This window comes from Trichosurus vulpecula, chromosome 2 (assembly GCF_011100635.1).
Source record: "Trichosurus vulpecula isolate mTriVul1 chromosome 2, mTriVul1.pri, whole genome shotgun sequence".
Taxonomy (NCBI): domain Eukaryota; kingdom Metazoa; phylum Chordata; class Mammalia; order Diprotodontia; family Phalangeridae; genus Trichosurus; species Trichosurus vulpecula.
In genome coordinates this window covers 347,393,414-347,420,060 of record NC_050574.1, presented here as the reverse complement: position 1 = coordinate 347,420,060, position 26,647 = coordinate 347,393,414, and the positions used below count along the sequence as shown (strand labels likewise).

At 38.4% G+C, this 26,647-nt stretch overlaps 1 protein-coding gene and 1 pseudogene across 1 annotated transcript in view; one reads left to right on the top strand and one right to left on the bottom strand.

Annotated features, from left to right (window-relative positions):
* Positions 1-221: 221 nt before the first annotated feature.
* CD200R1 (CD200 receptor 1) overlaps positions 222-26,647 on the bottom strand; it is a 42,503-nt gene continuing 16,077 nt past the window's right edge. Inside the window, 6 exon segments of the mRNA XM_036746206.1 lie at positions 222-641; positions 3,285-3,330; positions 4,186-4,291; positions 12,748-12,999; positions 13,098-13,415; positions 14,168-14,251. Of these exon segments, the coding sequence (XP_036602101.1) occupies positions 552-641; positions 3,285-3,330; positions 4,186-4,291; positions 12,748-12,999; positions 13,098-13,415; positions 14,168-14,251 (896 nt within the window). The 3' untranslated portion in view covers positions 222-551.
* LOC118840168 lies at positions 8,472-9,135 on the top strand (annotated as a pseudogene).

Sequence of the window (26,647 nt, the reverse complement as noted above, 5' to 3'; positions counted from 1 at the left end):
CTCATGATCCCAAACACTGTGTGTATATACACATATATACATGAATATACTCACATTTATGTGTATGTACACATATATGCATATATGTTAATGTACACTATATATACATTTATACATTTATAGATGTGTGTACACATATACTTCATACCTACTTAAAAAGGCAACAATCCAGGAATGACTAAATTAATGACTAAATAAATAATGATTAAATAAATGATTCAATATTTTATTATATTAGCTAAGAATATGAATTTGATTAGTCAAGTGAAGGGTGCTTAGGAAATGACAAATGCTGAAATGTCTCTGTAATCCATCAGCTCTTAAGAGCACCAACTGGTAGCTGTTAAGTTTCCCACACTCTCACTTCTGATGACTATTCGGAAGTATGTCTCTTATTTTTAGAGTCTCTGACATTGCGAGGTTTCAGAAGAGGGTCTTCTCTTCCCCAGAAATCCCAGGACATGACAAGCAGCAGTGGGTTTCTATTGCACCTGGATTAGCCTGAACTAACTGGTGAGTTCTGCCTGGAACTCGAACCCAAAGTCTTCACTTCATGAAGCTGTAGAAATCTTCACCTCAGTCCTAGTATCATAGAGTGGATTGCTTTTCTCTGTGTAGCTGGCATATGGCTCCACTTCATCCTAATTTCATATAGAAACCAAAGTTAAAACCCCAAATACAGAGACCAAAAAATCATCGCAGAAACTTGCTCTGTTATTTTATTAAGACCAAACTTCTTACAGACACTCACTACCCTCAAGTCCATGCACAATGTGAGTCACCAATCTCATAGGTAAGTAAACAGTAGGTGTAAATCAAAGAGATGTTTCATACATTAGACAAACATTTTTTGAGTATCTGCAATCTGCGTGGCACATGAGTGCTATAGAACTCTAAATTAGAAGGACACTATCTGTGTAGGTTAGCATGGTTAGATAAGGCCTCAGACTAGAATTTGGTCTTGAATGATGGGTAAGATCTGAATAGTTAGCAAAGAAAGAGAAAGACATACACAGTACTTCGTAAGTATTTGTATATTTGACCCTCAACAAAGACTTATGAGAAAGATGTTCTAATGAAAACAGCCTGGCTATAGCAAAGATGTATTTGGAGTTAGTGGCAGATAAAACTGGATAGGTATAAATGGAGCCAGATTGTAGGGAGTCTTGAAAGCCAGGTGAGAGGAATACAAGTAATTCCCCAATTGAGAAATGGTCAAAGGATATGAACAGGCAGTTTTCAGAGGAAGAAATTAAAGATACCTATAGGCATATGAAAAAATGCTCGAAATCACTACTGATTAGAGAAATGCAAATCAAAACAACTCTTAGGTACCACATCTCTCCTGTCAGATTGGCTAAAATGACAAAACAGGAAAATGATAAATGCTGGAGAGGATGTGGGAAAATTGGAACATTGTTACATTGCTGGTGGAGTTGTGAAGTGATCCTGCCATTCTGAAGGGCAATTTGGAACTATGCCCAAAGGGCTATAAAAATGTTCATACCCTTTGACCTACCAATACCACTTCTAGGGTTGTATCCCAAAGAGATCACACAAGTGGGAAAAGGACCCATATGTACAAAAATATGTATAGCAGCTCTTTTTGTAGTAGCAAAGAACTGGAAATCAAGGGAATGCCTATCAATTGGGGAATGGCTGAACGAGTTGTGGTGTGTGAAGGTAATAGAATACTATTGTGTGATAAGAAATAGGGATGATACGGACTTCATAATAACATGGAAAAACCTACACGATATAATGCCGAGTGAGCGGAGCAGAACCAGGAGAACATTATACACAACCACAGATATATGGGTTCTGTGATGACCAACCCTAATAGACTTTGCGCTTCTCAGCAATGCAAGGTGCAAGGACAACTCCAAAGGACTCGTGATGGAGAGAGCTATCTACATCCAGAGAAAGAACTATGAAGTATGAATGCAGATTGAGGCACACTGTTCGCTCTCCTTTTTTTGTTTTCCCTTTGTTTTTTTTTCTCTTTTGTTTTTGGTTTTTTTGTTTTGTTTTGTTTCTTCTTTCTCCTGATCCATTCCATTGGTCATAATTCTTCTTTACAACTTGACTATTGTGTAAATAAGTTCAATGCGAAGTTATATGTAGAAGATATATCGGATTCCATGCCGTCTTGGGGAGAGGGGAGGTGGGGGGAAATCTGAAACTCAAAATTATGTGGAACTGAGCTAAAAACAAAAAACAAAAACAAAAACAAAAAATCTTAATTATTAAGAAAAAGAAAGCCAGGTGAGGAGTTTGGATTTTATTCTGTAGGCAATGCGGAAATTAATTCAGATTTATGACATGTAGTGACACTATGAAATGAGTGGTTAGGCAGATTAAAGTGGGAAAGGGTATAGAACAGATCAGAACAAGAAGAGATTGAAGATAAGAAGATAAACTAACCAATACATCAGTATGAAATTACTGAGCATCTGTCTATCTATCATAGACAGAGAATTATGGTCACTTGACATTGTTTAAGGAAGGTTGTTATAATATTACAAGGTAAGGCAATGATGGCTTGTATTTGAACGAATAAAGTGTGAATGAAGAGGAAGGAGCAGATAAGACATTTTAAAAGAAAAATAATAATCGAAATTTGGTGACTATGACCAATGAATAAGTCTCAGGTTTTAGGTCTGGTGAACATGAGAAAGGTGGTACAATTAACTGAAATGGAAGCTGGAAATGGGAATGGGTTTAAGGAAGAGAGAATGAATTCACTTTCCTCCATGGTTTTGAAAATTTGGAAAAATCTCAAGTCTTATATGCTTGAAGATGGATTTCAGTTCAGCTTGGATTGGGAAGGTCTTCCTAAAGGTTGGCCACAAACAAATTGGACCAACCCAAAGGGATTCAAAACAAAATGTGCTGTTTTCGTATAAAACACCAACTTTGACACAAGACAGTCAGACTGAATGATTAAAAAAATAAAAGATTCAAAAAAAAACCCCCAAAAACAAAAACAAAAGAGAAGAAAAAAAGGCGAGCATGAAGTGTGCCTCAATCTCCATTCATGATTCATTCCATTGGTCATAATTCTTCTCCACAACTTGACTAGTGTATAAATTAATTCAATGCGAAGTTATATGTGGTAGTTATATGAGATTCCATGCAGTCTTGGGGAGGGAGCGGGGAGGGAGGGGGGAAATCTGGAACTCAAAATTACGTAGAACCGTGTGTTGTAAACTAAAAATTAAAATAAATAAATAAATAAATAAATTTTAAAAAAAGATTCACAGAAATTTCCCTCTATATCTCACCTCTCTAACCCCTGGAGTAGCTTCTGGCTTTGAGGATTTACAAGTCCTGTAAAAATGAATACAATAAATAAATAATATAAAAAATTATATTATTAAATATATTAAATTAATCCTATATAATATGAAATAAATAGTTATTGAATATTAAATAATATAAAATATAAAACTAAATAAAATAAATAATAAACAATAAAACAATAAATAGAAACAAAAGTAAGCAGGAATGACTACAGCAAATCTCTACTTAGATTTCAAGATGAAAAGAAGCATTAATTTCCTGACCATACTGTTCTATTTTTCTTTGCTTGCCCTGATAGGAATGAGCAGTTTAGAGGTTTTCTAAAGCAAAAAACCATAATGAATAAGAAATTAATATCTACTCCTTAGCTACCAGCACTCCCTGAATGCTACTCCTGGGAACATACACTCATACTAAGGATGAGGAAGGGTAAAGTGAGAGATGGGTCTTATTTCATGGGCTTTAATTCAAAATAGGAAGGGAAAGTAAATAGCTATTTGAACTAGATGGAGATTATACATGAAGGCATCTCTTCTTGGTGCATGTGAGGCATTGCTATAATTAATTTCCCAGCACAGATTACTGGCAGACACCTCTTCTTCCAGGCCCCAAAGCCCTACATAGCTGAATTCACCATGCTTTTACCCAACTTCCCATAACTTTATTTATCCCTGGAAGATCCTTTGATTTCTCCATCAGCTAATGAAATTCCTTCCTTCATTTGACATTCACCCCCCAATCTACCTTTTCCATGAAACCTTTCCTAACTAAATGCAATGAGGTAGGTTGCCCTCCCTAAAGTAATTCACACTACCCAAATCCTACCTTCCTGTCTTTTATCTAGTAAAATTTAAAAGATACGTTAAAAATATTAATCAATACCTGCAGCCATTGGATTTCTTATAAATAAACAATCCCACGATGGCCAGAAAGCCCAAGGAAACAACAGAAAGGGTCACGTGTAGGTATTTGAAAGCAGTCAGGGAACCTTTAAATAAAGACATAGATAATATTTTAACAACGTCAAGAATTTTTTTGTTACATCTTTCCAGCCTGAAAGTTCTAGGGAATCTCATTATGAAATTGACTTACCAATAATGGCCCTGGTGTTTCTAGCCTCATTGGATTCTTCAATCCAGACTAGCCTTACAGCTCTGTTCCTTATTCATGATGCTTCAACTCCCATCTCCGTGCATTTGCACTGGCCATTTCCTGTGCCTGAAATGCATTCTCTCTTCACCTCTACATCATAAAATCCCCTTCTTCTTTCACAATGTAGCTGAAGCCCCATCTTCTACATGAAGCCTTTCGTGATCCCCTCAGTTGCTGACACATTTCTTCAATCAATCAATAAACATTTAATAAGCACTCACTATATGCCAGGCATTGTGCTAAGCAGTTCTCCAAATGCCTTTTAATTAACTACTTCATACTTATTTGTACTTATTCTCTTTATTAGAACTCTTGTCTTCCCTGTTAGAATGTAAGCTCCCAATGAATAAAGATAGCTTCATTCTTTGTATTTGTATCACCACCACCTAGAACAGTGACTGGAACAGAATAGGTGTTTAATATATGCATGATGATTGATTGGTCGATTCTAGGTTTGCCATGTTCTTATGAAAGCATTTAGAACCCTTCCTGAAGCAGAGCTGCTCAGCACTTTCTAGATGGATTGAATGAGTGGAGAATTACTGATGCTGAGAATGAAACAGCTAGAGAGCTTCCAGGCACACTAATAACTATGTTAACTAATAATTAACTATTAGTTAACTAATAACACTGATAACCCACCCCAAATTAACAGCAAGAGCTTTCAGGAACACTAATAACTATGTTAACTAATAACTAACTATTAGTTAACTAATGACACTAACCATCTGTCCAAAATTAACAACTAGAGGTCTTTCAGGAACAGTAATAACTATGTTAACTAATTACTAACTATTAGTTAACTAATAACACTGATAACCTACCCAAAATTAGCAATGAGAGCTTTGGGGAACACTAATAATGTCCACTAATAATTAACTATTAACTAATAACTAGTTAAGTAATAACACTAATAACTTACCCAAAATTAACCAGATACCACTTAGTAAGACTTAGAAATAAAAGGGGTATGTAAAGTAATTGGAAAAAAAAGAATCCCGAAAATGGTGATCATCATCCAGCATGGGAACTCTCAGTGTGGAACTTCCCTCCACAACTTACTACATAAGCCCCACAGAGTTCCCTGAAGCACAAAGAAGGTAAATAACTTGCTTAGGGTCACAAAGATAGTGTCAAAGGCAGGATTGGAACCCAGGACTTTCTGACTCTACATCCAGTACTTTTCTGTGATGCCATGCAGCCTCATATTGGAAACAATATAAAGGTCAAAAAAAGGTGGGGGGGGGGGCAACCCATCTAACAATTAGAGCTAAACAAAATAAAATGAACTGCTTTACTCTGCGTATAATTCTGTATCTCTGGAAAGGTTCAAGGAGAGTCTAGGTGACCTTCTCTTAGGAACATTGCAGAAGGGAGCATTGCACAGGAGGCTGGACTTCATCGTGGTTGGAAAGATCACAGAGCACTCTCCAAATGCAGGTCAGTACCACCATCTCACAGTTAATATACATTACTGTTTACAAAATGCTTTCCTCCAACAATCCTGTAAAGCAGTGGTATGAATACCAATGTCATACCCATTTTATGGATGGTGGAAGCAATAGGAACCATGGGAGAAAATGATCATATGATCTTCAGAATTCATAATAACCCAAGTTAGGGGTTCTTAACTTGAGGTCCATCAACTTTTTTAAAATAATATTTTGATAACTTTTTCAAAATAATTAATTTCCTTTGTAATCTCATCTTATGCTTTTATAAACAGTATTCAGAGAAGGGGTCCATAGACTTCAAAGGAGTCCATGACAGGGAAAAGGCCTAAGGGATAGACTGTGAAGAGGTAGCCTACAGTTGTGAATGATGCCCTGATCTACGAGAGAGTGTCAGGATACTTTCCTGGTGCTATTAGCTGCTGGAGTAAATATTTTCTCCCTGGGTTTTTCTGATGCGGTTTGAATATGTGGATGGTAGAAAGTTAATATCTGGTCAGAATAACTGTGTAAGGAGAGAGAATTAGTATTTCATACAGAAGCTGAAGAAATATAAATCAGTGTGTGAAATTCATGATATGTTTTTACATGTGTCTCCTTGGTGGGTGCGCTGCAGGGCTGGGAGGGCTTCAGATCCAGATCTCCAAAGGTCTTGGGATGTCCTGTTCAGTAGCTTTCCATCAGGGAACATGAGATTATTAGAAGCAAGGCAGTTCAAGGAAGAAGGTATTCCTAGCTTGTATCTAGATGGCAAAATTGAGGCTTGTGTATTCCTGTACTCATATATAGAGAGCAATTCTGGTGTTTGGGCACTGTGACAAGAAAGGCCTGGCAGACATGAACAGCACAGCCCTCTCCTCTGCTTATCTCTACATGTGAAAAGAGAATGCCTAAGGCAGGTAGCAGCTCATAAGCTGAGGGCTTTGTATGTCTGTGTCACAAGGAAAGATATGCTGATAGTAATTAAACATGTATCTTAGAATTTTGAAGTAGATTTCAAAGGGTTCAAAGCCTTCTGACTTCCATGGCTTCCTTCATAATTTCTTGGACACCTAAGGGTGAAAAAATGCCACTCATGCAGAACTGGTCCATCCTACTTGGTGAATAAATACCATGAAAATGACCATACCCTGCACTGCCCATATTCAAATGCCTTTCTGAAATCCAGGTATGTTATATTTATAGTAGTCCTCTGTTCTAACAATATAATAGGCTTGCTGACTGGATATGTTTCCATATGGGGGCCCCATCAATAGAAGCTACATACCTCTATATCCTTGTGGCATATTCTTTCCAAATTAGGGTAAAATAAATCTCCTTTTGTTAACTGTTTGATGACTTATGATTTCACCACCAAATTTCATCACCAAATCCAATCTGAACTAACAGGGTCTTGGTGTCAGGCCCACCTCTGATACCCCTACCTGGTCTTTAAGCAAAGGCTGGATGAGCACTCATCAGGCATGTTAGAGAGAGATTCTTCCCTGAGTTCAGACTCTATTAGATGACTTAAGTTTGGTTTTTTTTTTCTTTGAGATTCTGTGATTCTATTGACTAATGTACTATTGTCAACCTGGAGGGTCTAGATGTAGAAGAGAGATAGCCCTTGTCAGCCCCAAGGATGCCATCTAGTGTCTGTCTTCGGAGTTGTGGCCTTGGTCTTGATCTAATTAATGTATTTAGCAGTGCCTGGGAGAAGGAGCTCAGTTAGGAAGATGAATGCATTTTCAGTCTACTAAAATACCATGGATGTTTTATGTATAATTAATTTTATATATAATTTTACATAATTTGGTTTTGTTTCTCTGCATTCGTATGTCTATATATGCTTAAACCATGGGTTATGATTTACATTTATTCCTATTAAATTATATCTTATTAAATATAGTCCACTGTTCTAACCTTTTTGGAACCCAGTTCAAACATCCAATATATTCATTATGCCCACCAATTTTGTGATATTTGCACAGCTGATAATTGTGCCTCCATCCGAGTCATTAATATTGAACAGAATAAGAACAAGGACAGAACCATACAACACTCCACTGCAGACCTCCTGCCTTGTCCTCATTCTATCAATTACCACATTTTGAACCAATTCGTTGGTTCAATCTAACTGTGCTATTTATTATCCAGCCCATGCCTCCTCATCTTGTACAAAAAGATGTGTTAAGAGATATTCAAATGCTTTTCTGAAATCCACTTATATCTACAGTAGTCCTCTGACCTATCAATATAATAATCTCATTATTGTTGTTCAGTTGTGTTTGACTGTTCCTGACCCCATTTGGGGTTTTCTTGGCAAAGATACTGGAGGGGTTTGCCATTTCCTTCTCCAGCTCATTTTACAGATGAGGAAACTGAGGCAAACAGGGTTAAGTGATTTGCCCAGGGTCACCCAGCTAGCGTCAAACGCCAGATTTGAACTCAGGTCTTCCTGACTCCAGGCCCAGCACTTTATCCACTATGCCACCTAGCTCACTTCCCCAAAAAAGGAAAAGAGGGATCAGTCTCTTCACCTAGTACGGTGACTATGCAGCACAGAGTAGAGCCTAAGTTCCAGCAATGCCTGCAATTTGGAAGAAGTTGGTGATTGTGGGGGGTGATACCTGTGGGAAAACTTGCCTCCTCATTGTCTTCAGCAAGGACCAGTTCCCTGAGGTCTATGTCCCTCTCATCTTTGAAAGCTATATTGCTGACATTGAAGTGGAAAGCAGGCAAGTGGAGCTGGCACAATGGGACACAGTGGGGCTGAAAGACTGCACTCTGATCACTCTCTTACCCCAATACTGATGTCATCCTCATGTGCTTCTCCAAACAGTCTTGAGAACCTCTCTAAGAAGTGGACGCTAAGAGTGAAGCCCTTCTCTCCCAATGTGCCCATCATCCTCATGGGGAACAAAAAAGAACCTGAGGTAGGATGAGCAACCCCAGAGAGTTTGCCAAGATGAAGTTGGAACCTGTGAGGCTACAGGAGGGCCAGGATATGGCCAATAGGATCTCTGCCTTTGGCTGCCAAAACCAAGGAGGAAGTTCAAGAAATGTTTGAGATGGTTACACAGGCTGGCCTGTGGGTCTGAAAAAACAATGGCAGCAGAGTTGCCCTCTCCACTGAGCTCTCCCCCCTCCCCCATCCAATGCCTACACACCATAGGACTCCATGTTGCTAGTTCTTGGTCCCTTCTTGACCAAAGGTGCATGTGTTCTAATCATGCCCTCCTTATCTTGACAGTAGGGAAAATCCTTAAGAAGGAAAGGGACCATTCTCTTCTCCTCATGAGTGTCAGAGCTTAGTCCTTGCTCTCATCTGAAATAGGACTGTGCTTTCCTACAGGGGTGGGGGTGAGGGGAAGTAGTCTTTACTGTTTATTTTGCCCTAAGGGACACCCTGGATTCTGGACCTGGATCACTGCCTCGTGATGGTGGAGAGGCTCATATAGTGAAACCCAAGATGGGTAGGTCATAGTGGAGAGTTCTTGACAAAAGGTGATCCACTGGAGAAGGAAATGGCAAACCACTCCAGCATTTTTGCCAAGAAAACTCCACAGACAGTATGGCATGCTATGGCCCATGGGGTCACAAAGAGTCTGATAAGACTGAACAACTGAACAACAACAACAAAGCGTCACCCAGCATTTTTTTTTAACATAACTAGTTTAGGTGTCTAGTTCTTTTTCAATGTGTCCCAGTGAGCAAGACTTCTACTTATTCCCTTCCCCTCCCCCAACACTTTAGGTATGGCTGAGGATTATTTCTCATTATTCTTCTTGGTGGAAGTCACTCAATAAAAGTCTATGGGGGCTTGCAAAAGAAAAAAAGATTTAACAAAGGAAATAAGGTTTGTCTGATATAACTTCTTAATGAGCCCAAGCTGGGTTATAGTAGCACCTACCTCCCTTTCTAATTCCTCATAGACCATCACTTAATGATGCATTCTAGACTTTTCCCAGAAATCAAAGCTTAGCTCAACAGTCTACACTTTGAAGAAGCCACCAGCACAACAAAACAAATATTGTCCACTTCCAATCTTGTATCATCAACTGAGTTCTCCACCATTCCTCCAAGAGGTTATTGACGGTGATCTCTGAATTCTTTCCCTATCCTAGCATATCACTCATCAGGAACAGGCAATGAAACTCATTAAGGTTTAGGTAGGTGTTCTGATTCTCCTGATCCCATGAATTATCTTGAGTTTCAATCTTAACTCTTAACTCTTAACTGTTTTTGATCTATCCTTAACAAGCTGAAGATCATTTTCATTGGTAGATAAAACAGAAACAAAAGAGTTAAGATCAATTAACATCCTACTCTCCTTGTCTGTTCTTTATACCTCTTCCTTGGCTTTATCAAAAACCATTCATATTGTCATTTTTTCACAAGTCATTCATAAGGTCATTTTCAAGACATTATTCTTGTATCCATCTTCCTTGATCTGCACTTGCTTCCATCTTTTGTACAAATGTTGTTTTTTTAGCTGAATTTATTAATAAGCAAGCTATGCAAAGCCACTGTTTCCTTGGGCACCTTTTCTTCCTTATCACAATAGTTTGTATTTTCGTTGTCAATTTTTTTTTCCTGAGACCTTCCTTATTTCTCAAGCTAACTTCCCTTTCTGGGACTGAGGTCATGAGACTCCACCTATCTTTTCTCTAAATTTTTTGAAATATTTTCTCATAAAGTACAAATAATAAAGATAGCTCACATTTATGCAGCACTTTTAAGATTTACAAAATGCTTTCCTCACAAGAATACCCAGAGACAGGCCAAAGAAGTATTGTTATTCAAATTTGAAGAAATTTGGGTTTCAAAAGGTAAAATGACTGGCAGCTGGTAATCTTAGATAAGATTCAAACCTAGGTCTCTGGATATTTAGCCCAGATTCCTTTCCAGCATATCATACTGTGTCTCAAATTATCCCAAGCATTTTCTTATCTCTTACAAATTCTAATGTAGTATATCACACATTATAAAACGGCATCGTTAATTCCTCCGGTGATTTCTGGCATTTTTACTATATCAAATGCTTCTTCCACAGTAGGTTGAACTAGATAATTATTCCCTTTGTTGCTCTCTCTATCTTTTGAAAACTGAAATTATGTGCAGAACAATTTAAGCATACACTGGTTGATTTGCTGTTAGCAGGAAAAAGACTGCTATAAGAGGTCTACATAGATTGAAGACTCCCATTCCACCATCATATTGTCTCTGTGACAGTGATCTATAAAAGGAATTGATCATCCGTTTCTTTTATCTGGCTACATGGTCTGTAGTACACTCCTTCCATGATATTGATTTTGCTTATTCTTCCTTGTTGATTTTCACCAAATACTTTTCACCATGCTTTTCCCAATTATTTCTGTAGATTTCCATACAGACTCCCATCTTCTTCTTTGAGAATACAGTTTTTCTGTGTCTTCCATCTAATTTATTATCCTCAACTCCTTACTCTCATTCATTCCACATAGCCGATTTGTTGCCAAATTTTGATTTTATCTACACGATATCTCTTGTCCTTCTCTCCACTCACACAGCTACAACCCCGGTTCAGACCCTCATAGACTCTCATCTGGACTATCGAAATCATCCTCCTAAGTGGTCTCACTTGAGTCTCTCCCTACTCCAATCGATCACTGCCAAAATTATTTTCCTAAAGGGAAGATCTGACCATGTTACGCCCCCCAATAAAATCTAGAGATCCCCTATTACCTCTAGGCTTGAATGTCATCTCCTTCAAAAGCTTTCCCAACCTAGCCCCATCCTCTCCATCCATCTCTCTTAAACATTTCTCCTCTCCACACATTCATAGTCCAGCCATACTTAGCTACTTGTTGCTGCTCCTTATCCGTGAGATTTCATCTCCCCTCTTGGTGCCTTTGCACTGACTATATCCCATGGTGAGAATGCTCTCTCTCTTTACTTCTGCCTCTTGGAATCCATGGCTTCATTCAAGACTCTGCTCAAGTTCTACCTTCCATAAGAGGCCTTTCCTGGTGTTCCCTTTTCCCTTTTCCTCCCCTTAGTTGTGAATGCTTTCCCCTTCTCTGATATGTGTTCTGTGTAGGTGTTTTTATATACTGATATATGTACATGTTGATTCTCCCATTAAAATGTAAGCTCTTTGAGGATGGAGCAGTTTCACTTTTGTCTTTATATCAAGTTTCTAGCACAATGTCTGGCGTATAGTAGACACTTAATATATGATTATTTGATGTTTTCTTTTTAAATATATGTATATCCTTCCATTGACCTAATTCATTCATGAGTCACGACCCATAACATCTTAGTGATACCATGAGTTCATATTTAGCTGCTTCAATTGAGGTCTTTATTGATTACACTACCCAAGACATTGGCATGAGGGCATGAATATGGTTTTTGCCCATTTCCATGGGTATTGTCTCCTGTGCATTATTCAGCATCCCCTCTGCTATTCTCCTTTCATCACACCTGCTGTTCTCTATCTGGTAGTATAGTAGTTTTAAGTGGGCAGTTCTGCATGTCTCCTTCAATTTTCAGGTCAATACTCCCATAGTCAAATCAAGCAAATATATTTTTCCCTCGCCCTAGTTAAATGAGTTCCTTTTAAATTACCTGTCAAAGGAGGATGGATAGGGGATAAAACCAACCATCATTGGCAATGGAATGAAAAAAGGAGAAAAGATTCATTCCAAAATATGTACAAGAATATCTGTGTTCTGTGTTCAGTCATTTCTCATTTGATTTTGAAACAGCTTTAAATATAAAATTCTTATGCCTCTTAGAACACCACTTCTCTCATAATATGACTTCTCTGGAAGAGGGAATAGTGAATCAAACAGTATAAGAGAGAAATGCTACTTACTATGGGATTGAAGTTCTATGGACAGACTCTCGTTTCCAGTCAAATGGGAAATAAAGCAGGTGACATTAGACTCATTGAAGCCGTCCAAGGTACAAATGCTTTTCACAGTCACTGTTCTGTCATTGTGAGTTTCATTCACAGTGAAGCAGTCTCCCTCTGGGACCCAGGAGATCTGGGCAGCCGGCTTCCCAGCAACAGCCTTGCACACAACAGTCCCATTCCCTTCCTCAGACAGGGTTGCTACAGGAGGCACTAGAGGAGATGAAGAGAGAGATTTAGAGAGAGTTGGTGGTTCTGAGCAAGTCACATGTTATTCAGTCCTGGATCTGGTTACAGAAGCTGTTCCTTACCTAACACACTGAGGTGATAGACAGTTTGGAAATTGCCACCAGGTGTTACAAAAACACATTTATAATATCCATCATCCTCAGTGGTCACTGGGCTTATCTGAAGGTTGTGATTCCACTCAGGGCTGGATTCCCAGTCCACTCCTTCACCAGAACAGTTTGTCTCCTGCCTTTCCTTCTTGTCTTCTCTGTAAGCTATGATACAGGCAGTTTTGTTTCTGAGGTGTATTTCCCACGTTGTCATTACAAGATCCTTTACTGGGCAAGTAAAGCAGGAGAGGACAGCCTTGGTATTCACCTGCACAGACACTGAGTAGGTAGCTGGACATAAAAACAAGAGAATCATAAAGACTTTTCTGTAGCAGCTCCTCCCACCACATCCCATTTAAGGTGGTACTTGCTCCTGAGCCAACTCCTAGCTCTGTTAATTGACACATTCATGGAATGAACTCTTAAGAAAATTCCAAAGTGAGTTGTGCAAGAGGGAGGAGTTGGGGCCCTACTAAATGATTTCCCCATCCCACTCCCCCAGCATAGTTGATAAATCAGGTAATGAGATGTGAAGGCATTAAAGGAAGTGCGAAGACATGCCCAGGTACTATTAACCTCCCTTAGGAGTTCTCCCTGATAGAGAGAGAAGGGCAGCTGGCCATTGACTAGACGATTACCATGCCAGGGGAGAGAGAGAGGAGGAAGGGGTGGAAGAAGGAGAAAGGAATTGGAAGAGAGAGAAATTCCCCCTCCCAACCCAACCTCCCAAGCCATGGAGTCTTGCATCACTTAATTGCCCAATAGGAGACACCATGTCCAGCAGACACAGGCATGGAAAAGAGAGGGACCGGAAGCACCTTCAAGGAAAAGTAGCCTGGGGAGCTGAGAGTTGAGCTATGAAGAGGAATAGACTCAGGAAGACAAAGTGAGTGCCCCATCCTCCAGCAGAGATACTGTGCCCGGGAGAGCAGCAGCATGTGGACTTCTTGAGAAGAGAAGCGATGTGGGGCCCTGCAGTGCTGGAGGCCTGCATTGCCTATGTGTGTACCTCACCACCATAACTATTGAGGAAAGAACATTACCATTGGTATGGCATTGGCGTGACACCTGTCCAGTTGACATGTTGCTTGGTGGAACTTGAGTCGCTGCTTGTGTACTTTTATATTCTGAAAGGGGGGAAATACACATTGGTACATATTCTTCAGTTAAAAAAAATACTTTTATTTTCATAATCTTCAGATTATTTTTGGAATGTAGCTTCCGGTGAGACAATGGAAACAAGATATAGCTCTAAGAAACATCTTGAGTTCACAAAATGTGCCCTCAATTGCCCTTTTTGCATTTAAATTCATTTCAACAAATGTAATAAAAAATTACAGTGATCAAAAAATTTCCACAAAATCTATAAAACATAAGGAGAAAAGTAAATACAAGCAGAGTACACACATCTGGATATACCAGAGAAAAATTTTCAGTCAAATGAGCCTTGAATCAAGACAAGAATTCTGAGAGGCACAGATGAGAAAGAAGTACACTTCCAACATTGGGCTTGGGCAAATGTACCAGGGTGGGAGATGGAACGAAAAGTTCAGAGAACAGCTAACAGTTGAATTTAGCTAGAATGTCTAAAGAAGAAAAATATGACAAAAATGGAAAGGTAGGCTGAAGCTAAACTGTGGAGTATCTTTTTTCCCAACCACAATATAATATAAATTCCCTTTCAATTACCCAGTATTTCTCCTACCCCTTCTACTAATACACAGCTGATATTAGGCTGGGGCCTGCTTTCAGTTGCATATGCCTCCAAGTAAATTAAAATCAATATGCTTATCTTACTTAGCAGTCAAAGTATTTTAAGCCTTATTTCAAATTATGGAATAGAGGCTTTTTTCTCTGTTGAAGACATTTTTAGTTATCACTTCACAGATAGGGGAAATATTTGAGATTGAGGATGCCTAGAAGTCTTTTTCAATATCTATGAAATCACAACCAATAGAACACTGACACTAATATTTCTAATCCTTTGTGTTGCTAACCACCTTTTTTTCCATACCACAGAAGAAGGATATGTGGGTATGACTGTCCAAACCCATTGAAAATCTTCATAATAATAATAGCTAGTATTTATATAGCACATCAAGGTTTCCAAAGCATTTTTTCTTATGTTACCACACTTGATCCTGAAGTAGGTGCTATTATTATCCCCATTTTACCTATCAGGAGACTGAGGCTGAGAAAGGATAGTCTTGGACAGCGTCGCACAACTCGTAAGTGTCTGAGGAAAGATTTGAACTCAGGTCTTGCAGACTCCAAATCCACTACTATATGTGTACTGGGACACTCAGCTGCCTTTGTGACAATGATCTTGCTAGCCATTAATCTAGCTTTTATAGGATATTTCTTTCTCCCCGTCCTTAGTGAGGGTATGCATGCACCAGTGATGGTGTTGTTGTTCAGTCATGTCTAACTCTTTGGGACCCCATTTGGAGTTTTCTTAGCAAGGATACTGGAGTGCCATTTCCTTCTCTAACTCACTTTACAGATGAAGAAACTGAGTCAAAGAGGGTTAAGTTACTTTCCCAGGACTACACAGCTAGTAAATGTGAGGCCAGATTTGAACCCAGGAAGATGAGTCTTCCGGACTTCAAGCCTGGTATTCTATCCATTTCACCACCTAGCTGCCTCCAACTGATGGTGGTATAACTTAGTACTTTCCTCAATTAGTCTTGAAACAAATCTTGTAGACCTGAGACTAGTGACTCTGACTAACAAGTATCAATGCTTCGTAATGATTTCTCTGAGTATAAAAGACCTCTCCCAAAGCATAGCCAGCATCAGTTTCATAAAGTCATAGAATGTTGCAATATAATGTTAGACTTGGAAGAATGCTTAAAAATCAACTAATTGAAACCATTCATTTTACTTATTTATTTTTGTTTGGGTTTTTTACTTATTTAGGTTTCTCTTACATAAGCCTTTCTATTATTTTAGCAGAATTAAACTCCTTGAGGACAGGGACAACTTTTCAGTTTATTTTTCTATCACCAGTGTCTAGAACAGTGCCTTACATAGAGTAGGTGAATATTAAATTCATGATGAATGTCTTATTACATATTTACAATAAATTTTGATTGTCCAAACACTTTTTACCTTGGAGACCCAGTATAGGGTTCTGATATTTATTGTTTAGTCATTTCATTTGGGATGGTCTTGGCAAAGATACTAGAGTTGTTTGCCATTTCCTTCTCCAGTTCATTTTACAGATGAGGAAACCAAGGCAGAAAGAATTAAATCACTTGCCCAGGGCCACACAGCTAGAAAGTATCTGAGGCCAGTGAGGCCAGTGTCGAATCTTTCTGACTCCAGACTGCCTAGCTGCTCTATGGTCCTGATATAAGAGCAGTTTAATTTCAATGAATATTTTCCATATATTTGACAGCTATTCTTTAGATTTAAAGCATATGAAATTATCTAGATGTTTACACTTTTTACTATTGGCAAATAAAGAACAAATATAGCAGCAAGTAACCTATAAGGAAAGAATACTGTGAAGGTTCTAGAATCCTATATCTAGAGATGGAAAGAACCTCATAGACCATCTGCGCCAATCATATCACTGTGCAAACGAAGAAACTGGGTTACAAATGTCAGTTACTATTATTCAATCTGCATCATTTAATATGGTTTTGATTGCCCATATTTGAAATTTCTTATAACACAATAATAGTCCATTATATATATATATATATATATATATATATATATATATGCCACAATTTGTTCAGACATTTTCATTAGACACATGGATTGTTTCTCTTTTCTTGCTATTATGAACACTGCTGCTAAGTTTGTGTGTGTGTGTGCGTGTGTGTGTAAAAATAGGTCTCTTTATTTCGCATCAATAGGACAAGTGTATAGGGTATGTAGTCTTAGTAGGGGGATCACTAGAATCAAAGTTATGAACAGTTTTGTAGTTAGTTCTTTTTTGTATAACACCATATTGCTTTCTGAAAAAGACTGAATCAATTTGCAATGCTACCAATAGTACAACGATGTATAATCAGAGAGCTATTGAACAGTCATCTCAGTGGTTACATGTCTAAATGAATATTGTATGGTGAAATAATATTCACAACTCTACAAAACACACTAACCTCACGTTTCACACAGGAGAAATCAAATGGAAAGGCGCCTATTGTCCTGACTGTGACATAGAGTGGATGGACAACCCATTGTGCAGATGGCCCAAAATTGAAGAGGAAGGAGAATGGGCTAAGTTCCATTTGGCCATTGTGAGAGCAAAAAACTAGAAAGTGGGTGGTAATCTATTGTAGAATGTTTGACCAAATCCTGATACATGAATGCAATGGGATACTACTGTATGACAATATTGTAAGAATAATCAATCAACTGTACTTCCCCTCTCCAAAAAGGGGGGGGGGGCAGTTGGGTGGCACAGTGAGTAGAGCACTGGCCTTGGAGTCAGAAGGACCTGAGTTCAAATCCGGCCTCAAATGCTCAACACACTTACTAGCTGTGTGACCTTGGGCAAGTCACTTAACCCTAATTGCCCTGCATTACCCCCTCCAAAAAAAAAATAATAATCAACTGTGAAAGACTTAGCTACTCTGATCAATACAATGATTTATAATTCCAAAGGACTCCTCATGAAAAATGCTATCTACCTCTAAATGCAGATTGAAACATATTATTTCACTTTATTTTTCTTGGGGTTTTTTCCCTACAACATGGCTAATACAGAAATATATTTTTTATGACTTCATATGTATAATGGGTATCATATGCCTTCTCAGTGGGTGGGAGAGGGGATAGAAAGAGGGAGAAAATTTGGAACTGAAAATAATTTTTTTAAATGATCCTTCATTTGAAGCAAATTTAATTGACTGAAAGGGAAATAGATAAGGCTGCATTTTGTTCTACCAAGTCAAATGTTTGCTTGATTTTTGTTTTTTGTTTGTTTCGTTTTTAATAATCAACAAAAAAAAGACAACAGAGGAATCTTGCATTCCCTACTCCTCTCAGGTGGTTGTATGAAGATGGGGTCTTCTGCAGCAGATGATCTGTAAAAGTCTGTCTATTCCTTTCTCATTTTCTTCAAGGATACCCTGAATTAGACACAGATCAGTTTCCTGAAGATTTTATGGATTCGGAAGAGAAAGTGAGGCTGGTGACTTTGCACAGCCCTCCCTCACTTAAATCCAATCCACTTGCATGTCATGGCATCATCTCCCTGATGTCATGGTCCTGTTCAAGAATGAAAGGCAAACAACAACAAAGTAGGCACACGGATCAACCAATCAAGCATGTACCCAGCTCTGTGCTAGGTGCCAGGGATATAGATACAAAAATGAGATAGTCCTTGCCCTCAGGAAACCCATATTCTAACATATAACAATATATTCACAGATGAAAACAGGAAAGATATAAGTATGTTTGTTGTGGTTGTTTGGTCATTTTTCAATTGTGTCCAACTCTTCATGACCCCATTTGAGGTTTCCTTGGCAAAGACACTGGAGTGGTTTGCCATTTCCTTCTCCATCTCATTGTACAGATGAGGAAAATGAGGTTCCAAACAGGGTGACATGACTTGCCCAGGGTCACACAGCTAGCAAGTATCTAAGGCCAGATTTGAATTCATGAAGATGGGTCTTTTGACTCCAGTGTCCTATCCACTTCACCACCTAGCTGCCTCTACATAAAAGATAGATAGATAGATATAAAGATACACACAAACAAATATATAGATTGATCGTTGATAAGCAGAGGCCTTTAGAAGAAAGTTATGTTTTAGCTAAAACTTAAGGTTCCCAAGATTGGTTGGTTGGCTGTTGTCGTTTGTTCTTGAAGAGGACCAAAATGACATCACTATGCTAGAGTCAAGTTTCAATGTGTCCAGCTGTGGCTGATAAGACCAATAAGAGCTTGGAATGCTCTACCACAGGTCAGGCACAAATAGTCTGTGTGAACATTTGGGGTGGAGTCTCTAAATTTGAGCATCCTGCGTTTCCTTCGAGCTGTTTCAATTCTGCTTTCCTCATAGAGCACAGAACCTTCTCTGATGTGGGCATTCAATGCTGAGTGGTTGAAGTGAAGGTGAGGAGGCATAATCCTAGGAATCAATCAACAATTGGTGATTTCTTTTTTTTTGTAATATCACATATGATAGTTTTCATTCTTTTGGAATTTAAGAAATCTTAAAACCAATCTCTGTGTACTTCTAAAATTGTGTTGCCTTCAACACAAAGTTATTTGGTCAAGTTGAACTGCTTTTCTCAAAATATTCTTAAATGGTATCCTTTATTTATATAAAATACTATAAATGTGATGGTTCCAGTATAATCACTGATGAGAATAGATTGGCACAGAAATGCTGACTCATCTGTTTCATTTCTGTTTTTTCTACACATGCTCTCCGATACTCGATCTGACTTAGTGAATGAATGCATGAATGAATGAATAAATTAATGAGAAAGTTCTTCCCCATACCCTCAGCTAAGTACCTTGCTTCATACTTTACTCAAAAACTGAGGCCATCACCAAGAGCTCCCTCTTCTCCACTTCTCCTCAAATCATTCAAATATTTTCTCCCACTAGATTTGTCTTCATTCTGCTCTCAGATGAAAAAGTGACCCTTATTCTTGCTAAAACAAGCCCCTAGACTTGTGCCCTTGTTCCCATCTCCTCCAGTCTTCTCCAGCACATTGACTCTGCAGTCATCCCCAATCTCTATCTTATTTTCAATCTCTCTCTATCTGCTCTTCTCTGTTCTACCCACAAACACTCACATGTGTTTATTTAAAAAACAAACAACCTTCACTTGATCCTACCAATAATTTTTTATTGGCAAGTCTAATAACTTATTGCCAATCCTCATCCTTCCTGTGGATCACCTTGTCTTCCTGGATATTCTTTCCTCTCTAGGTCTACGGCCCTTTTCTGGTTCTCCTATCTGTTTGACCTCTCCTCCTCAGTCTCCTTTGCTGGCTCTTCATCCATGTCACACCAATTAATTGTGGGTATATCCTGGGGTCCCCCTCTTTTTTGACTCTGTGTTACTTAGCTTGGTGGTCTCATCAACTCCCATCTAAATGCAGATAGATGTCTGTCCTTAGTCTCTCCTGAGCTACAGTTCCAAATCACCAGTAACAGTCAGCCATCTCCAACTGCATTTCCCATAGGCATCTCAAACTCAACATGTTCAAAGTTAAACTTATTATCTATTCTAACTAAACCCTACCTACTTCTAAATTTTCCTCTTACTATCAAGTATACCACCAACCTCCCAGCCACAATGTCACTCTTGCTTCCCCACTCCCACACACCCCGTCACATATCCAATCTATTAAGAACCTTGTCATTTTTTTATCTTCACCTCTCTAGTATGCGTCTCTTCTCTATTCCCATATCCACCATCCTAGTTTAGGCCCTCATCGCCTCCTACCTGGACTATAGCAATAGCCTTCTAATTGGTCTCTCTTGCTCGGGGAGCCATCTCCAGTTGTCCTGATCTATATCTCACCACTGGACCCAGATGGCTCTGGAGGAGGAAGTGAGGTTGGTGACTTTGCACAGCACTCCCTCACTTAAATCTCATTCACTTGGAAGTCATGGCATCACCTCCCTGATATCATGATCCTCTTTGAGAATGAAGGACAAACAACGACTCTCTCCCTCAAGTCTCTCTCTATCCTAATATCCTCCACTCGACTGCCAAAGTGATTTTTCTAAAGCAAAGGTCTCTGTGCCTTTTCACTGGCTGTCCTTCATGCCTGGAATGCTCTGTTCCCTCACCTCTGCCTCATAGTTTTCCTGACTTCCTTCAAAATTCCACTCCAATTCCACTCCACTACTTCTGTATGAGGCTTCTTTTTTCCCTTCAGATGCTAGGGCTGTCCTCCTTGAAATTACCTCTCATCTATTCTGTTTATCTCTTGCATTCCCCCAGATATTTATATGTAGTATCCCTCATTAGAAAACCCCTGGGGAGCAGAGGCTGCTTTTGCCTTTCTTTGTATCCTCCCCACCCCCATAGTGACCAAAATTTAATAAATGCTTGTTGGCTGACTAACTTACTAGGGAAAGAGAAACACTCTTAGAGAACTGGTAGAATTGTAAATTGAGAGAAAGCAATATGGCCACACATGAGATTTCAAAAAAAATCATCTCAAACCCTCAGATCCCATTTTTGTACTTTGAGCATTATCATAGAAGGGTGAAAGATCGATTAAGAAGGTTATAGACAAACTGAGAAAAATTGAAAGAATTAGGTTAACTGTTATGGTCTTAGACAAATCACTAAAATTAGGTGTACCAGTTTTTTTCATCTGTCATGTTGGGATGCTAGACAGGATGGTCTCTCTATGAGTTTATGATCTTGTACATCTAAAACAGAGAAATGCCAAATTCTTACTAAACAGAATAACTTTAAAATAGTGTCCTGAAAACTAAATATGTTAAATAAATAAATACATAAAAAATAGTGTCCTTCTGAATAGTACCAGTAATGATACATAACTCCTCCTACCCCAGATCAAAATGTAATCACAAGGCATTAATGAGATATTAAACATTGTAAAAACGCAGCAGCACATAGTGAACCTTCATGTATTGTGAATACCTCTGAGCAAAGGGAACGACAGAATTGGAAGTGAAAAACAAATTATCTTGACCCAGTTTGTAATCAACCTTATGATCTATATGCTTTGGGGGCTCAAGCCAATTGTATACTTTATTACAGGTACTTTCCTCTGTACAGGAATATACCCCTTCTCTGGTCACCTCTAAAAAAAGACAGAAAGAAAGAAAACAAATCAGCCATGCTCCTGGAGGCTTAACGTAATAGCTAAGCCCTAAAAAATCAGAGGGAGTTCCAAAATGGGGGCAAGTAGTAGAAGAACCCACAACCTGAGAGGGAGAAGGAGAGAATTTTTTGCTCCCTCACCATCAACTGTGTTACTTTGAAGAGGCTGATTGAGCAGTAGGAGACATGGCATCCAAAAGGGATACAGAAACAAGCCCTTTAAATAGATACAGAGAGACCATCACGCCGGGAAGGCTATTGCTTCTAGGGTGGCAGTGAAGAAAGCCAGCTATGGACTCAAGGGATGGCTGGTCCTGGTGATCAAGAGTTGAGCCACAGAAAGGACTGAATAAGGAAAAAAAAGACTTTCTGGAGTTAAGAATTGTATTTGCCAAGTGTTCTTTACATATGTACCTCATTACTATTAAAGTCTAAATTTGTGTTGGTGGAGTGCCCCAAGGGGTAGCTGCTACATTGGTTCTGGGGTTAACCCTGTGGGTCTGCCATCCTAACACTATAGGGAGCATTAGGGGGTGTTACAGTTATTAACTTACATAATGGTGAAGAAATTCCATACCTCTATTTGTCAGCATCTTTATTTGCTCCTTTAAATACTGAATACCATTTTTTCTTTGTGCTTTACTTAGAATCTTAGAATGTTAGAGCTGAAAGAGACTTCTGCGATAATATAGTCTGTCTGTCTTGCACATGCAGAAAGTGTCCCAGAGAGATTAAACGAATTGCCCCGAATCACATAAATTTCATTTCAGAACTGGAAATAAGAAAATGTCTCATGACTTCTGGTCCAGTTTTCTTTCCACTCTAACTTATGAATTCCTTTTAGCTTAAGGTTAGCCATTCTTTTAGCTGTGTAATCATGGAGGCTGTTATGGTACAGTGGGAAAAGCACTTAATTTGGAGCCAGAGAATTAGGCTTGATTCTAGTTCTACGGTTGCTGTGTGACTGGGCAAATCACTTAAATTCTCTAGACTTTAATTCCTTCACTGTAAAATGACAGGGTTGAGCAAGATCTAGTCCTTTCAAATTCTAAATATATGATCTATTTTGTGTCTCAATTTTTCATTAATATATTATGTTACATATGATATCATGTAATATACTATAATATATTATATATTAACATCATATTATATGTTAATATGTCATTAATAATATCATCAATTCTCTAGAATTTTCTCCTAATCATTGCTTCAAAAATTACATAAAACCCTTGTAGCTAAAAATACATATCAGAAATATTAGCCCCTCACAATTATGATGCTAAAAAACAAAACCACAACACTGAAAACTATAACTTTTTGAAAACATGTAGTTTCTTTATCTAGGACAAAGTCATAATAAGAAGCATAATCACTTTCTTATTTTAGTACTACTGAAACCTCTTACTCACTTTGAACACTAAAATTTTCCTTTCCAAAATTTTCATTATTATATGCCTAGATGAGAGTATGCCACCCACATTATAGGCCTTGAACAGGCATGACTCTGCAAAACCTGACAGTTCAGAGACTTCCATAATTGGGGTGCTTCACATCATGGAAAAACAATTATCAGAAATAGCACATCGCTTCCTTATGAGTCACTGGTTAATTCTCCTAAATACAATAAAAGCTATAACATCTTATTTAGCATTACCAACCAGAAAACTCCAGAAAAATCCACTTTCAATATTTTCTCAATACCAATCTCCAATCCAAGTAAGTGGTGCTAATTGAAATTACAGCATGGATTATTCTGGATTATTATTATGTGATTAGAGTTTTATTATTTAGGGGTTTTTTTTCTATTTGCTGGAAAAAGTAAATAAGAGTTAGACCAAGCTGCTCCACAAGGTTACTACTTATGATAATCACCCTTACTGCTTTTTGATACATTCACAGGTAGGGAAGCAGTAAGAGGCAGATCATTTAACAAGTGTGGGGAACCTGAAGCCCCAAGGCCACATGTGGCCTTCTAGGTCTGCAAGTGTGGCCCTTTGACTGATTCCAAACTTCACAGAACAAATCCCCTGTAAAACTTGGACTCAGTCAAAAGGTCACACCCAAAGACCTAGAAGGCCACAGGTGGCCTTGAAGCCACAGGTTCCCAATCCCAACTGGGTTATTATGAATTAAGATGAGAATTTTGACTATCCAGAATCCCTCATTTTGTCCCCACATTTTAGACAAGAAAAGCAAAGATTTAAACTTAGTCTGGAGGCATAGTAGGCCTGATTTTTATTAGCTGGGCAGGATGGCTGGTTAAGGAATTATCTGCTGGTGTTTTAGGAAGAGATTCTAAGAACTATAACTAGACTCTGGCAGGATGGGTGGCCCTGGGGAGCCAAGGCCTCTGTGTTGTGGAAAAGTGGGTCTCAGATTTATGGGGGAACATTCTATTGTGACTTTTCTTACTATACTATTTCATTAAATGGCTTTGCTTGGAACTACTTGTCTCTACTAGCTTTCCAGAGGAAAAAGTAAACCCCATCAGTAGAGGCTTATGATCTATAGTTTTGAGGGGATGCAGATCCACAGATTACCTTAAACCCCAGGTATCTATTCTGGGTGGAGGGTACAGCTAGGTGGTACAATGGATAGAGCTCTGGGCATAAAGTCAGGAAGACTCATCTTCCTGAGTTCAGTTCTGGCTTCAAACACTCACTAGCTATGTGACTGTAGGCAAGTCACTTAACCCTTTTGCCATAATTCCTCATCTATAAAATGAGTTGGAGAAGGAAATGGAAAACCACCCCATGTCCTTGCCAAGAAAACCCCAAATGGGGTCATAAAGAGTCAGACAATACTAAAGCAACTGAACCACATCTATTCTATGGAACCCGTTGTATAAAGAGGAAGTACTCCAGACGCTACACAAATATTCTCTAAATCCTCTTTCAGATATATGATTTCTTGATTTACGATAGGAAATTCTCAACAGTCAAGGTCCTAACATGCTTTCTTTTCTTCTTTTAACTTTAGTGATTATAACAATGTTCCAACTCCTTCCTAAAACATATTATCTGGAGAAAGTAGCATAATACATGAGAAATCAAAATTCTGCCTTTTAAAACTCTCCTCTGGCACAGGACCTTTCAGATATCCATATATGTCACTAAGCTTTCTTAAGTTTCAATTGGCCCAAGTATGATTGATGTGGTTGACATGATTGATCACCTCTTAAAAATAGATGATCATGAATTTGGAAATTATCAACAAATATGAACATTTCCATATATAAAGAACAGACTGAGAAGATCACATGTGATCATTAATCTCTACTATGAACAACTTGAAATTTTTAAATATAAACTTAAATTTAGGAGAGACTTAGCAGAACTAAGAACTTAGCAGAACTCTGTTCTGCTTGTCTGAGACCCTCTCTCTTCTGTGTATTTTTTAAATGTTTCAATGATGTTCTTTCCTCTCTTCTTTTTGCTTATGCCAACCCCACCATTACCCTCCTTCTTATCCTCCAGGCCTTAGTCAAAGAGCCACATCCATTTCAAACTGAGCTGCTCTACTCCTCATTGTGGCATTCTGATAAAGTTCATTATTTCCAATTATTTGCCAAATATCAACTATAAAGTTACATTACTCTGGCATAATCTCAAGATACCCCCCTTTTGGAATAGCTACCATGATGCTTACTGTTATTGCTTTCCTGCCATCTACATCACTTAGAGGAAGTTAAAACCTCAGGCTGAATCCTAGAGACTTAAAAATCATCCTAAGTTTCTGTGTACAAGAGTACACTGATTACTAGTACCAGTGATACTTGATACCTCGTTAAATTGTGGCAGACAGAGCAATTAGACTCACTTTGGGCATGGATTCATTCATTTTTATAAAACAATACAAATTAACATCATTTTCAACTTATAATCTATGAAATAAACAAACTGGAAAGGAAACTTAATCTTCAAAAAGTGCCAGTTTTTTGTGCTGTTGTTGTTCAGTTGTTTCAATTTTGTCCAACTCTTTGTGACCCTATTGGGATTTTCTTTGCAAAGATACTGGAGTGAGTTGCCATTTCCTTCTCCAGCTCATTTTACAGATGAGGAACTGAAGCAAACAGGGTTAAGTAACGTGCCCAGGGTCACACAGCCAGTAAGCATCTGAGGTCAGGTTTAAACTCAGGTCTTCCTGACTCCAGATCTGGCTCTCTATCCACTGCACCACATGATTTTGTGTACTATGTCACTAGTATCAGGTTTTTTCCCCCTAACATTGGTTTGCTATTTTTCTCCTGCTTGTGATTTCCCCAAGTCCATTTTTACTGCTACTTCCCATCCCCCACTTCAGCTCTCTAGTCTGTAGCTTTATTATAGGTATTAAATTATCTGATTTATAGCTTTCTCATTCTGAATAATTATCATTATGAATAAATTATTACCCATCTCGAATAACAATTAACCTCATATAGCCCCTAATATATTTTAGTATGTTACATTTCTAGTAAGGTCTAAGCTTGAACAATCTATTCTTATTGCTCCTCAACTCAGTGGTCCCTAACTCAGAATCTGTGATTCAGCAGAAAAATCATTGACTTAAGAGTCAAAGGACCTGGATTCAAATCTAAGGTTTGCTGTTTGCCAATTACTTGTCTTACCTTGGATAAGTCACAACCCTTTTAGCTTTCTTACCTTGGATAAGTCACAACCCTTTTAGCTTTCTTACCTTGGATAAGTCACAACGCTTTTAGTTTTCAGTTTTCATTTTCCTCATTTATAAAACAAGA